A 12,802-nucleotide genomic window follows, 5' to 3' on the forward strand; every position below is an offset into this window, starting at 1 on the left:
ACTTGAAACAGGGACCCTGTCTCACTCGTGTTTGAATTCCCCATAACAACAAACACACACAACGTGGTACACGTTTGGAAATTTGTCCTGTGCTTTATGAACACCTTGAATTGGATTGTTCTCAGGCATGACCCGGGATGACCTGTTCAACACCAACGCCACGATTGTGGCCACCCTGACTGCTGCCTGTGCCCAGCACTGCCCCGAGGCCATGATCTGCATCATTTCAAACCCGGTGAGTGCCGGCTGCTGATGCCGCACGGAAGTCCACAGTTAGCAAAAGTGTGCTTCTGTGCTTAGAGGGGGAATAATCAGGTTCATGTGCTGAAATGGATAAAGTGGATGAGCTAATAAAGGGCCCTTAAATTTATTTCCTAAGGATTCCTTCTGGCATAGACCAAGTGAGTTTTTTTTTTTTTTTTTTTTTTTTTTTTTTTTGCGGTATGCGGGCCTCTCACTGTTGTGGCCTCTCCCGTTGCGGAGCACAGGCTCCGGACGCGCAGGCTCAGCGGCCATGGCTCACGGGCCCAGCCGCTCCACAGCATGTGGGATCTTCCCGGACCGGGGCACGAACCCGCGTCCCCTGCATCGGCAGGCGGACTCTCAACCACTGCGCCACCAGGGAAGCCCCCAAGTGAGTTTTAACCTGGTTTTCCCATCGACTGTGTGCCTTTGGGTAGATCGCTTCCTCTCTCGGTATCTTAGTTTTTCCACCTGGAAAATAAGCCCATTCCTGAGGCTGCTTCAGCCGTGATTGTGGTAGCCTGTTAACTCCTTTTCCTGTGTTCTACTTGGGGTTTGCAATTCCTGCTTCCTGGCGCCCCCTCCCTCCTCACACTCACACATGACCCCGTGCACAGCACCCCGGGCCCTGGTTTGCTGCTTTTTGCAGGAGGCTAGTTCTTCAGTTCAGAAACTCCGGGTGCTGTGTCCCTCCTGAGAAGTCGGCTATGGCTCCCACGCCCGCCCTAGTAGGGCCTCAGGTTGCATTTGACAGCAGCCCTTCTGTTCCTCCCTGCTCGTTGATCTGGACTCTGGTCTCCCGAGTACAAGAAGGATCTGGGTGAAAGTGCAGTGACCCTGATGTTGACTCAGGAACGTGGCTGCTGATAAACACGCAGAGCTTGTGCCCGTGGCCTCTGAGAAGAGGACCCTGCCCTTTCCAACCAGCTCACCTTTCCTCAGAGGCAACTGGTCAGAAGATCTTGGGGGGCTGATTACCTGGTGCCTAATATAAATCTCACTGTTTTTGTCTTGTTTCTATTCTTTCTGTGTACCAGGTAATGTGTTAAGCCCTTGCCATGTATTAAGTCACTTAATCTTCACAGCAGCCTCATGAGGTAGTTGTCTCCCGTTTTAAGAAGCTGAGTTCTAAGGAGTTGAGGCAACTTGGCCGGGGTTACGACACAGAGTGACAGAGCTGGGACTGAGCTTGGAGCTTGGAGCTTCTTGCTAGGCTGTCTTTTTTTTTTTTTTAATGGCCATTTGGGCTAAGTCCCAGCTGGAGCCTTGTGGAGGCTTCATCACATTTTTAAGTTGATAGTTGAAGGGTCACATGCATGTTTGAACTTCGGGCTCAGAGGCCACCAAGGAGAAGAGTGCCTCCCTCAGTTAATGGTGTCTCTTTCTCGTGGCAGGGAAGCAGGCTTTTAGAGTAGGGGGCCTTCCATCGTGAAGGCCGCTTATCAGGGCAATTTAATGTGACAGCTTAGGGCTTGTTAATGGTCTGACGAGAAGATTTTTCCTTCTGTCGCATGGCTCTGCTCTCAGAACGCAGGCAAATTGTGCCCCTCTCTCTTGGATTTACTAGGTTAACTCCACCATCCCAATCACAGCAGAAGTTTTCAAGAAACACGGAGTATACAACCCCAATAAAATATTTGGGGTGACAACCCTGGACATTGTCCGAGCCAACACTTTTGTTGCAGAACTGAAGGTAAGAGCTGCGTCGGGCACCTTCAAGTTACCTTTCTGAACCTCTCTGGCTATTCTTGGTTCATTTACGGGCCTGGAGGACACTGGGGCCCTTACAGGTCACATGTAACTGGAGGGTTTCAATGTCTCTATAGCTCCCCTCCTTGGTGGGGAGCGCAGACAGCAGGCCCCTGCAGGCTGGGACCTGCGGAACGCAGACAGCAGAGGCCCCTGCAGGCTGGGACCTGTGGGACGCAGACAGCAAGGCCCCTGCAGGCTGGGACCTGTGGGACGCAGACAGCAAGGCCCCTGCAGGCTGGGACCTGCGGGACGCAGACAGCAAGGCCCCTGCAGGCGGGGACCTGCGGGACGCAGACAGCAAGGCCCCTGCAGGCGGGGACCTGCGGGACGCAGACAGCAAGGCCCCTGCAGGCGGGGACCTGCGGGACGCAGACAGCAAGGCCCCTGCAGGCGGGGACCTGCGGGACGCAGACAGCAAGGCCCCTGCAGGCGGGGACCTGCGGGACGCAGACAGCAAGGCCCCTGCAGGCGGGGACCTGCGGGACGCAGACAGCAAGGCCCCTGCAGGCGGGGACCTGCGGGACGCAGACAGCAAGGCCCCTGCAGGCGGGGACCTGCGGGACGCAGACAGCAAGGCCCCTGCAGGCGGGGACCTGCGGGACGCAGACAGCAAGGCCCCTGCAGGCGGGGACCTGCGGGACGCAGACAGCAAGGCCCCTGCAGGCGGGGACCTGCGGGACGCAGACAGCAAGGCCCCTGCAGGCGGGGACCTGCGGGACGCAGACAGCAAGGCCCCTGCAGGCGGGGACCTGCGGGACGCAGACAGCAAGGCCCCTGCAGGCGGGGACCTGCGGGACGCAGACAGCAAGGCCCCTGCAGGCGGGGACCTGCGGGACGCAGACAGCAAGGCCCCTGCAGGCGGGGACCTGCGGGACGCAGACAGCAAGGCCCCTGCAGGCGGGGACCTGCGGGACGCAGACAGCAAGGCCCCTGCAGGCGGGGACCTGCGGGACGCAGACAGCAAGGCCCCTGCAGGCGGGGACCTGCGGGACGCAGACAGCAAGGCCCCTGCAGGCGGGGACCTGCGGGACGCAGACAGCAAGGCCCCTGCAGGCGGGGACCTGCGGGACGCAGACAGCAAGGCCCCTGCAGGCGGGGACCTGCGGGACGCAGACAGCAAGGCCCCTGCAGGCGGGGACCTGCGGGACGCAGACAGCAAGGCCCCTGCAGGCGGGGACCTGCGGGACGCAGACAGCAAGGCCCCTGCAGGCGGGGACCTGCGGGACGCAGACAGCAAGGCCCCTGCAGGCGGGGACCTGCGGGACGCAGACAGCAAGGCCCCTGCAGGCGGGGACCTGCGGGACGCAGACAGCAAGGCCCCTGCAGGCGGGGACCTGCGGGACGCAGACAGCAAGGCCCCTGCAGGCGGGGACCTGCGGGACGCAGACAGCAAGGCCCCTGCAGGCGGGGACCTGCGGGACGCAGACAGCAAGGCCCCTGCAGGCGGGGACCTGCGGGACGCAGACAGCAAGGCCCCTGCAGGCGGGGACCTGCGGGACGCAGACAGCAAGGCCCCTGCAGGCGGGGACCTGCGGGACGCAGACAGCAAGGCCCCTGCAGGCGGGGACCTGCGGGACGCAGACAGCAAGGCCCCTGCAGGCGGGGACCTGCGGGACGCAGACAGCAAGGCCCCTGCAGGCGGGGACCTGCGGGACGCAGACAGCAAGGCCCCTGCAGGCGGGGACCTGCGGGACGCAGACAGCAAGGCCCCTGCAGGCGGGGACCTGCGGGACGCAGACAGCAAGGCCCCTGCAGGCGGGGACCTGCGGGACGCAGACAGCAAGGCCCCTGCAGGCTGGGACCTGCGGGACGCAGACAGCAAGGCCCCTGCAGGCTGGGACCGGCCAAGCTCACTCTTCTCCCTGCTGTAGCGAGGGTTCGGCTTTCCCTGGGTTTCTCACTGGCTAGACTGGGTTGTGCTCTTCCTGCTCATCGGCTCGGCTCTGAAAACTGGTCCTAACAGGTTGTACCCGCTATAACCATTAGACAAATGATAAAATCAGCAAACAAGAAGAACTTGGGAAAGTCCCTGAAATCATGTCAGAATTCTTGTCCCTGGTGTGTGTTCTGACTCCCTTCCTGGGTGCCTGCAGTGACTTACCTCAGTTCTGCTCCCGCTGGCTGCCTGCTTCTTGCTGAGCCACCAGGCTTGTCCCAAGGGGGCGTTTGGCACCGGCGCCAGGTCTGGAGTCCTCAGTACCTTTCACAACTCGCTGTCTAGCCTGTTGGGTTATGGACCCAGCAGAACCAGTTCCTCTGGCCCAAATAAGTGTCCCTCCTGAGCTTCAGGCCATTTTTCCTGAACTTGTGGAGGAGGGGTCCTCCCAAGTCGAGAATAATTTGTCATGTGCACAGCTTAGTGAGAAGGGCGCACACAGGACCGTTGACCTTCCTCTTCCTCCCCTGCACCCAGCACTTCTCTTCTAGGGCGTGGACGGTACGGTGCCCCGCTGCGTTTCATGCTCTGGCGTGTTCCTCAGGCTCTGCTCTCCGAGTGGGGTCGGATACCTGAGATGTGGCCCCGGGGCCTGGGAGCTCTGTGAGTGAAGCGGAAAGAGACACTTTAATTCCAGAGACAACTGAATCACTGTTTCAGCGCACACGTGTTTAGACTGTGGTTGGCTTTGAGTCAGGAAAGGCTTTGCGGAGCGGGTCTCGGTGAAGCCGAGTCTGAACGCACCCAGGCCGGGAGGCGGGGGTTCCAGCTTCCCAAGGCACACGCCCCCGGTTCCTGGAAGCAGCAGCAGTGCTTGTTCTCTTAGGGCTCCCGTGGTGCTGCCAGCTCCAGGGGGAAGCACGTGTTTCCCCTGGGCCCCTAATCCTGCTGCAACGGTAGATACCTGTGGCTATTTGAATTAATTATAATTAAATTAGAAACTGTGGTCCTCTGTTGCACCAGCCACACTTGAGATGCTCCAAAGCCCCACGTGGCTGCTGTGTTCCCACAGAGAGTTCTGTTTAGACCATGGAGGCTTGGCCTCGAAGCTTTGCCCTGTGAGGTGGGGAAGCATGTCTCCGCCCTGGCCGGAGAATCTAGCACTGGATCCATCAGTTAAGGAGTGCGCCCTTTACCTCAGGCTGCCTGGCATTCTGAAAAGTTCCTGAATTGCATGGAGGATGAAAGGCTGCCTGACATTCTGAAAAGTTCCTGAATTGCATGGAGGATGAAAGGCTGCCCTTAACCTCACAGCCTCTGGCTTCCCCCCTCGGCCGTCTCTACCCCCGCCTTCCACTGGGCTTGCCCTTTGCACTTCATGCTCTGCTGATGGTACCTGCCCTGTGAACCCCCAGGTCTTTGTTCTTTCTGCTCCTTTTGCCTAGAATACGCTTCGCTTGGTGGAGTCCTGCTCCTTCCCAGATGAAGTTAGGTCTGCCCCAGGAGGCCTTCTCTCAGGTGCCTTCCAGAGCCACCCTGTGGCTGGCTTCACCCATCGCATTGGAGCGTCTGTTTGTATCTGTCTCATTTTGGACAATGCGCTTCTCAAAAGTAGGGGCCCTTTCTGTTCGTGCCTTTGTCCCTGGTGACCGGTGTGGTGCCCTGGCCTGTAGACACTGCCGTGCATGTCCGTTAACTGTGCTGCTGGATCTGCCCACCCTTGTGGCTGAGCTCCCCAACCTAGGCAAGGCTGGTTCCTAACTTACGGTGTCTCTCTTTAGCAGCTGCAGCATTTGGGGAAGGTGGCAGCATTTTGGGACTGCTCACCCCCTCCCGTTACTCCCACCAGCTTCTTTTTTTGACTGTGTTAAGAAATACCTGGTTCGCAGATTCTTGGGGGCATCGTGCCTCCAGTTTAACAAATGAATCAGCCGTCCCAGCAAGCCCCACTTAATGAACCTTGGCGTTGTGACCCCTTTCAACTTGGTTTCCTTCTTTCTGTTCCAATCACTGAGTTGACAGACTTCTCACCCCTGGGTGTTCTGGAGTCTTGCTCTGATACGAGGTGTTTGTTCTCTGTAACAAAGTGTAGGCACATAAGTCTGAGCTAAGGCATGGGGATGACATCAGGTGTGGGAAAGAAGATTTGTCATCCTCTGATTCCAAGAAGCTGTCGGACTGATGGGAACCAATTGGGACCCTTCACGAAGGCAGTTTTCAGCACATTGTGAAGGGAAAGCCTCGGAGTGACCTCACCAGACACCGAGTTACTCACTGCATGTGTTGAAACTGCAGGGGGCACCTAGTGGGACATGTGAGCACGGCTGGAGTCAAGCGGCCTCTTACCTGGTTTCCGAGTTCTGTGGATTTTTCCGGTATTGGTGCTTTAGGTGCATATGACATGTTTTACACTCAAAGTGCTTGTTAAAAGTTAATCAGAAAAAAAAAAAAAAAAGTTAATCAGGCTTTCCACTTTCGGTGACCAGGGTTTGGACCCGGCTCGCGTCAGCGTTCCTGTCATTGGCGGCCACGCTGGGAAGACCATCATCCCCCTGGCCTCTCAGGTGCGTGTGTCACTCTGCCCGGAAGCCTCAAGACCACAAGTACAGTTCAGAGGTTCACTTTGGGGCCCTCGGATCAGGCTGACATGGATCTCACCGTCTGTTGTTACCTTGAAGGGCTTCCTGCTGTGGGGCTGTGGTCAGCGTCCACAGCTGTGGGAGTGAGTGTGGTCAGAAGGTGTTCAAAAGGGCCAGCTCCTACACAGTGAAAACTGCTGGTGGCAACATCACTGCCTTCCTGATTAGGTCAGAGCAGGCAAAGCTGCTTTGTTTAAAAATGAGGAGAGACAAGGTAAACCACTGAGAATCAGATAAATCACCTCATAACCTCAGGAGAAAATACTGAGGAAGCACCTTTTAAACCTAAGTTGATGGACATCCTACAAAGCGAGCATTCAGTACCCTTGACAGATGTCCTGAAAGCCAGGGGAGGACTGAGGAAGCAGTCAAAGGCGAGATCCCTGGGTGCTGGTGGGTCCTGGGCAGGACCCTGAACAGAAGGGACGGTAGTGGAACAGTCGGTGACACTTGAGTAAGGTCTGTGGTTTAGTTAATTTCCTGTTCTTTATAACTGCACTGTGGTTATGTAGAGTGTTATCAGGGTAAGCCGGGTGAGGAAAATCTTTCTGCTATTTTTACAACGTTTCTCTAAGTCTAAAATTAGTCCAAAATAGAGAAAGTTTTGTTTTTTTTTTTTTTTTAATGAGTGGAGAACTCACTACACCTCCCAACAAAGTCGGCTTTTTCTTTAAAGAAAAGGTCTTGATTTCCCACGTGGCAGCGATGCCGGGGCCCGCCGGGTGTGGTGACCAGAGCCTGGTCCTGCTCACGTGAGCCCTGTGACTTCCACTTGCAGTGCACCCCCAAGGTGGACTTCCCCCAGGACCAGCTCACCACCCTCATCGGGCGGATCCAGGAGGCCGGCACGGAGGTGGTCAAGGCTAAGGCCGGAGCAGGTAGGCGCTCAGGCAGCCCCAGGCTTTTAGAGGCAGAGCCGAAGACTCATGAGGGCCCAGCAAGGAGCGGGTCCTTTTCTAAGTTTCACGTCCATCTGCTTGATAAGCAGCCCCCCAGTCAGAGGGCAGCGCAGCTTGCTGAGGGGCGTGGAGTAGTGTTTGAGGTCAGCAGAGCTAATTCCATGCCGTCTGCGGGTCTGTCACTTCAAGGGATGCTGACCTAAATCCTGGTGAGACTGGAAAGCTGGAGGTTATGCAGATGGGGTTTTAGCTGGCGGGGAAGCTCGCCTGGGTCTTACGGTCGCAGCGCTAGCTTGGCTGACCTGCCTTTGTCGTCCTAGGCTCCGCCACCCTATCCATGGCGTATGCGGGAGCCCGCTTTGTCTTCTCCCTCGTGGATGCGATGAACGGAAAGGAAGGAGTTGTCGAATGTTCCTTCGTTAAGTCGCAAGAAACTGACTGTCCGTTCTTCTCCACACCACTGCTGCTGGGGGTATGTATCCCGGAGGCCAGGTCTTGGCCGGAAGGAGGAGCATTTTCTGTAGCTGAGGCTCAGCAGCCGTACTCCATGCGTTTGCTCCGTGGTTCACATTTCCTTGTGCAGTAACTGCACCTCACCGCCTGGCCTGTGCTTGGAGTTTTGAGGGTAGAAGCGTCACAGAAGCAGTAGCGGGGAGAAACCTCAGCCTGTGGGGCTGACGGGAATCTCACGGCTCCAGCAGCCAGTCAGCAGCGGCCGCCTGGGTGTGTTTCCCAGTGAGACCCTCGCTGTGTCCCGAGGCGGCCCACGGACAGCCCTCACAGAAGAGGCTTCCCCGCACCAGGCTGTGCTGGTTCGTTCTCATTCTGACCTCAGGGCCTGCCGGGGCGTGCACACGTGTTAGACCTTCCAGCTCAGGCGTCCCTGGGCCCTGCTCCTCGTCTCACTGCTCTTCCTCCTTGAAATGCACTGGAACGGGGCCCTTCTGGTCACCCTGCTGGCTTCAGCCAGGCTGGTTTGGGGCAGCTCTCTGGTCTGCTTGACTCCTACCGAGTCTTCAGTGAGCAGGTTTCCACGTCTTAGCCGTGGGCATCCGCTGGAATCAGGCAAATGTGTGCTCGCCTTCCTCTCGTGCCCAGAAAGAAGCCCTTCCCGCAGACACCCTGGTGTCCAAAATCCCTGAGACCGACACTGGTCTCCAGAACTACCTGTGGTTATAGCTCCAGAGCCAGCTGAGCGCAGGTGTGTGCAGCATGGTGGGGCCTGTAGGACAGGCCCCCAAGGCTGATAGTCCTGGTCAGGGAGGCTCCGAGGAGGCAGCCGACGTCCGACGTGTATCTCCTTAATTACGTTGGGTTCAGGTGGCTATGAAAGTGTTTCTTCAGTCCTTTACCAACGTGGGAAAAAAACTAGATCCCAAAAGTACGCTCCGTGTCAGGGAGAATAACTCAGGCGCTACTAATTATTGAGTTCTTTGTGTGCCAAGAAACCCACATGTGTCCTCACAGCCTCCTGTGGGGTCGATAAGGAAACACACTTGGCGGGTGCGTGACAGGTGCACACACAGTGAGTGCCAGAGCCCGGCTCCCAGCCCAGGGCTGAATGACAGAAGCTGAGCTCCTGGCACGGCCCACACCCGTCCGGCCCCGTCCTGCCCCGTCCCCGGGGTGTGCGGCTCCCTCAGTAGGCTGCCCAGAAGCCACCGGTTAGACAGGCGAGGCAGGGCTGATGAAGTTACAAGCGGGATTTTCTGTAACAAACCCATTCATGGAAACTTTCTTGTAAAATCTTACCACCTCCCCTCTCTCCTTCAGAAAAAGGGCATCGAGAAGAATCTAGGCATTGGCAAAATCTCCCCTTTCGAAGAGAAGATGATCGCCGAGGCCATTCCTGAGCTGAAAGCCTCCATCAAGAAAGGAGAGGAGTTTGTAAAGAACATGAAGTGAGAAGGCGGTTAACGAGCAGGCCGTCTCCGTAACTTATTAAGGCATCGTGTCGCTGTAAAGCCGCTTCAGACACCGTGGTCTTCTCAGTTTGCTTTGATGATGAGTATTGTATTAGCGAACTACCCCTTCCAAATCTCGGGTCAGTCTGTCGGTGCATCAATAAAAGCAGGCTTTGATTTTCTTTTTCATGGTCTCCAATTAAATACTGTGCTTTCAGAACCCCATTGGAGCTGACTGCAGAGTGTGTGTCTGACATCTCTTCCATCACGAATCAGAACTAGGTGTTATTTAAAAAGTAGACTTGGGCTTCCCTGGTGGCGCAGTGGTTGGGAGTCCGCCTGCCAATGCAGGCAGGGGACGCGGGTTCATGCCCCGGTCCGGGAGGATCCCACATGCCGCGGAGCGGCTGGGCCCGTGAGCCATGGCCGCTGAGCCTGCGCGTCCGGAGCCTGTGCTCCGCAACGGGAGAGGCCACAGCAGTGAGAGGCCCGCATACGTTAAAAAAAAGAAAAAAAAAAAATGTAGACTGAAACGTCATGGTCTCATCAGTAGCTTCAAGTCTGTAATCTTCATCAGTAACTGCTCTCCCAACCCTGCTCTTTGCACCATCGTGTCCCTCAGGTGTGTGAGCTGAAGGAAGGGCCAGCTTGGGTCTGATTCCTCGGTGTCCTCTCGCCTGTGCGGGTGGCAGCTCGGTGGCCGGCGCTGGGCCGCTGTCTTCTGTCGCAGGTTCTTTCTGTGTGGTTTTTCTGGCCGAGCAGACGGCACCACTGGCTGATCGAGCCCTGATATTCAGTGGCAATGACTAGCCAAAGCCAGAATTGTGAGGAGGACTGGGCAGGGGCAGCAACAACCAAACCAAAACACCAGCTGCAGCCACAGGGCTGAGGACACAGGGGAGGTGGCTTCGTGTCTTCATCAGTGGCCAGAAGGGACTTCGTTGCATTAGCTGGGCTTAGGATACATGTGGGGAATTAAAGGGAGACCTGATTCCCTTCGGGTACAGTTTGCTCCCCAGAAGCCGTGGCCTCTGAAGTGGAAACTGAGAGCTCAATACCTGAGAACTTTCCGACAACAGGTGATGACCTTCCGGTGAAAGGGCAGGTGGTGCTCGAGCTACGCCCAGTAGACAGAGACCCATTTATCTGCAGCTTTTTTTTTTTTTAAACTGAAGTGGATTTTATCAAGTATGACATCACTGTGTTCTTATATAAGTGATAATGTTCATTGTTTAAAAACTAAAATGTAGCAAAAAAATGCAGGAAATTATCTCCCATAATAGTGTTTGTACTCCTGATTTTGCATATTTCAAAAGTTGAGATAAAGCTGCTTGTGCCATTTTGCAACCTGTCCTGGTTAATTACTGTGTAACACACACAATTTAGTTGCTTTTAAGCCAGTATTTTACTACGTCTCACGATTCTGTGGTTGGCAGTGTTCCGCTGGAAGTGTCTGTTCCTCCAGGTGTGGGGGGCTGGCCAGTCAGGCACGTTCAAGATGATGGCTCCGGCGCATGGCTGCTGTTGAGGGGATGGTGGGACAGCTGGGCTCCACGAGGCCCCTACAGCAGGGCGCACAGATTTCTCACTTGATGGCCTGGGGTTTCCAAAAGTACAAAAGCAGAAGCTGCCAGGCGTTAAAGTTAGGCTCAGAACCGGCACAGCATCACGGTTGCCAGAACCTCGTGGCTAAAGCGAGTCACCAGGCAAGCCCAGGTCCATGGTGGGAGGGGCCTCAAGGGTCCTTTGGGAGCCAACTCTGGAGATTCTCTACCACACGCGCACAATTCTTTAAGTGTATCCGTGTCTTCCCATATTGCTTAATAGCTGGATGATCCTTAGGGCGAAGGTACTATAAAACGTATTCCACTGTTGGATCATTAGGTGGTTTAGGTTTTCACTACTATGAAGACCATGGCTCTGAACGGCACGGTGCTGTTGGACTAATGCCTCCTGGAGGTTCTGTACTTGAGGCACTGTGCCAGCTCTGGGGTGCATTTGCTGCTTCCTGGCGTCCTTGTCACAACCCTGACAGGCAGGACCTAGTGCGATGACTCCACAAGTGGTCTTGGTTTAGGGTGGTCGTGTCGGCGCCGGCGCCGGTCTCCATACACCAGCGGTTACCACATAAGGCCCGTCCAAGGGGTTTGCTTAAAATGCAGCCCCCTCCTACACTGTTGGTGGGAATGTAAACTGGTGCAGCCACTGTGGAAAACAGTATGGAGGTTCCTCAGAAAACTAAAAATAGAATTACCATATGATCCAGCAATCCCTCTCCTGGGATATATCCAGACAAAACTATAGTTTCAAAAGATACATGCACCCCTGTGTTCATAGCAGCACTATTCACAACAGCCAAGACATGGAAACAACCTAAATGTCCATCCACAGAGGAATGGATAAAGAAGAGGTGGTACATATATACAATGGAACACTACTCAGCCATAAAAAAGAACAAAATAATGCCATCTGCAGCAGCATGGATGGACCTAGAGATGATCATACTAAGTGAAGTCAGAGAAGGATAAATACCGTATAATATCACTTAGATGTGGAATCTAAAATATGACACCCATGAACCTATCTATGAAACAGAAACAGAATCACAAACAGAACAGACTGGTGGTTGGTTGCCAAGGGGGAGGGGTTAGCAGATGGAAGCTTTTATGTATAGAATGGATAAACGACAAGGTCCTACTGTATAGCACAGAGAACTATATTCAATGTCTTATGATAAGCCATAATGGAAAAGAATATTTTAAAGAATGTCTACATGTGTGTAACTGAGTCACTTTGCTGCACAGCAGCAACGAACACAACATCGGAAATCAATTGTACTTCAATGTTTTTTTTTGTTTTCTTTTGTTTTTTTTTGTTTTTTTTGCGGTACGCGGGCCTCTCACCGTTGTGGCCTCTCCTGTTGCGGAGCACAGGCTCCGGACGCGCAGGCTCAGTGTCCATGGCTCACGGGCTCAGCCGCTCCGCGCATGTGGGATCTTCCCGGACCGGGGCACGGACCCGTGTCCCCTGCATCGGCAGGCGGACTCTCAACCACTGCGCCACCAGGGAAGCCCTTAAGTTTTTTAAATGCAGTTTCCTGGGCCCACACCCCTCAGAAGTTCTGATCTAGCAGTCTTGAGAGGAAGGACCAAGAACCTATAACATTCCAGATCCCTCCAGATTATTGCTGAGGGGGGATGGGGTCGTCAGTGACCGCACTTTGGACACTGGCTGCCCCAGAGCTCTTTTCACTATATAAGCCTCCTGCCTTTCAGGACTTACAGATAAGTCAGGGATGAGAGAATCAGAAAAAATGCAGATCAAGTACCACAGGACTCAGAAGAGGACTAGGTTACTTCTGGACATCTTGGCAGAGGCCAGGATCAGAGAAGACTGCTCCATCAAGATAGCCAGGAGGGAAGAGAAGGAGAGGGCATTTGAGCTGGCCCTGCAGGAGGGGTAGGATTCCAGCCGGCCGGGAGGGCAGGG

At 55.2% G+C, this 12,802-nt stretch overlaps 1 protein-coding gene across 2 annotated transcripts in view; it reads left to right on the forward strand.

Annotated features, from left to right (window-relative positions):
• Nucleotides 1–9,494, forward strand: part of MDH2 (malate dehydrogenase 2) — a 16,392-nt gene extending 6,898 nt beyond the window's left edge. The window contains exons 4-9 of one of the 2 annotated variants that reach the window (XM_007468800.1): nucleotides 126–235; nucleotides 1,811–1,936; nucleotides 6,358–6,435; nucleotides 7,289–7,388; nucleotides 7,730–7,881; nucleotides 9,183–9,494. In XM_007468800.1, coding sequence (XP_007468862.1) covers nucleotides 126–235; nucleotides 1,811–1,936; nucleotides 6,358–6,435; nucleotides 7,289–7,388; nucleotides 7,730–7,881; nucleotides 9,183–9,314 — 698 coding nt within the window. In that variant the 3' untranslated portion in view covers nucleotides 9,315–9,494. The remainder of the gene's footprint in view (nucleotides 1–125; nucleotides 236–1,810; nucleotides 1,937–6,357; nucleotides 6,436–7,288; nucleotides 7,389–7,729; nucleotides 7,882–9,182) is intronic. The other variant, XM_007468801.1, reaches the window with a different exon arrangement.
• Nucleotides 9,495–12,802: the final 3,308 nt, after the last annotated feature.

The sequence above is a fragment of the Lipotes vexillifer genome, unplaced genomic scaffold (genome assembly GCF_000442215.2).
Source record: "Lipotes vexillifer unplaced genomic scaffold, Lipotes_vexillifer_v1.1 scaffold12, whole genome shotgun sequence".
Classification (NCBI taxonomy): domain Eukaryota; kingdom Metazoa; phylum Chordata; class Mammalia; order Artiodactyla; family Lipotidae; genus Lipotes; species Lipotes vexillifer.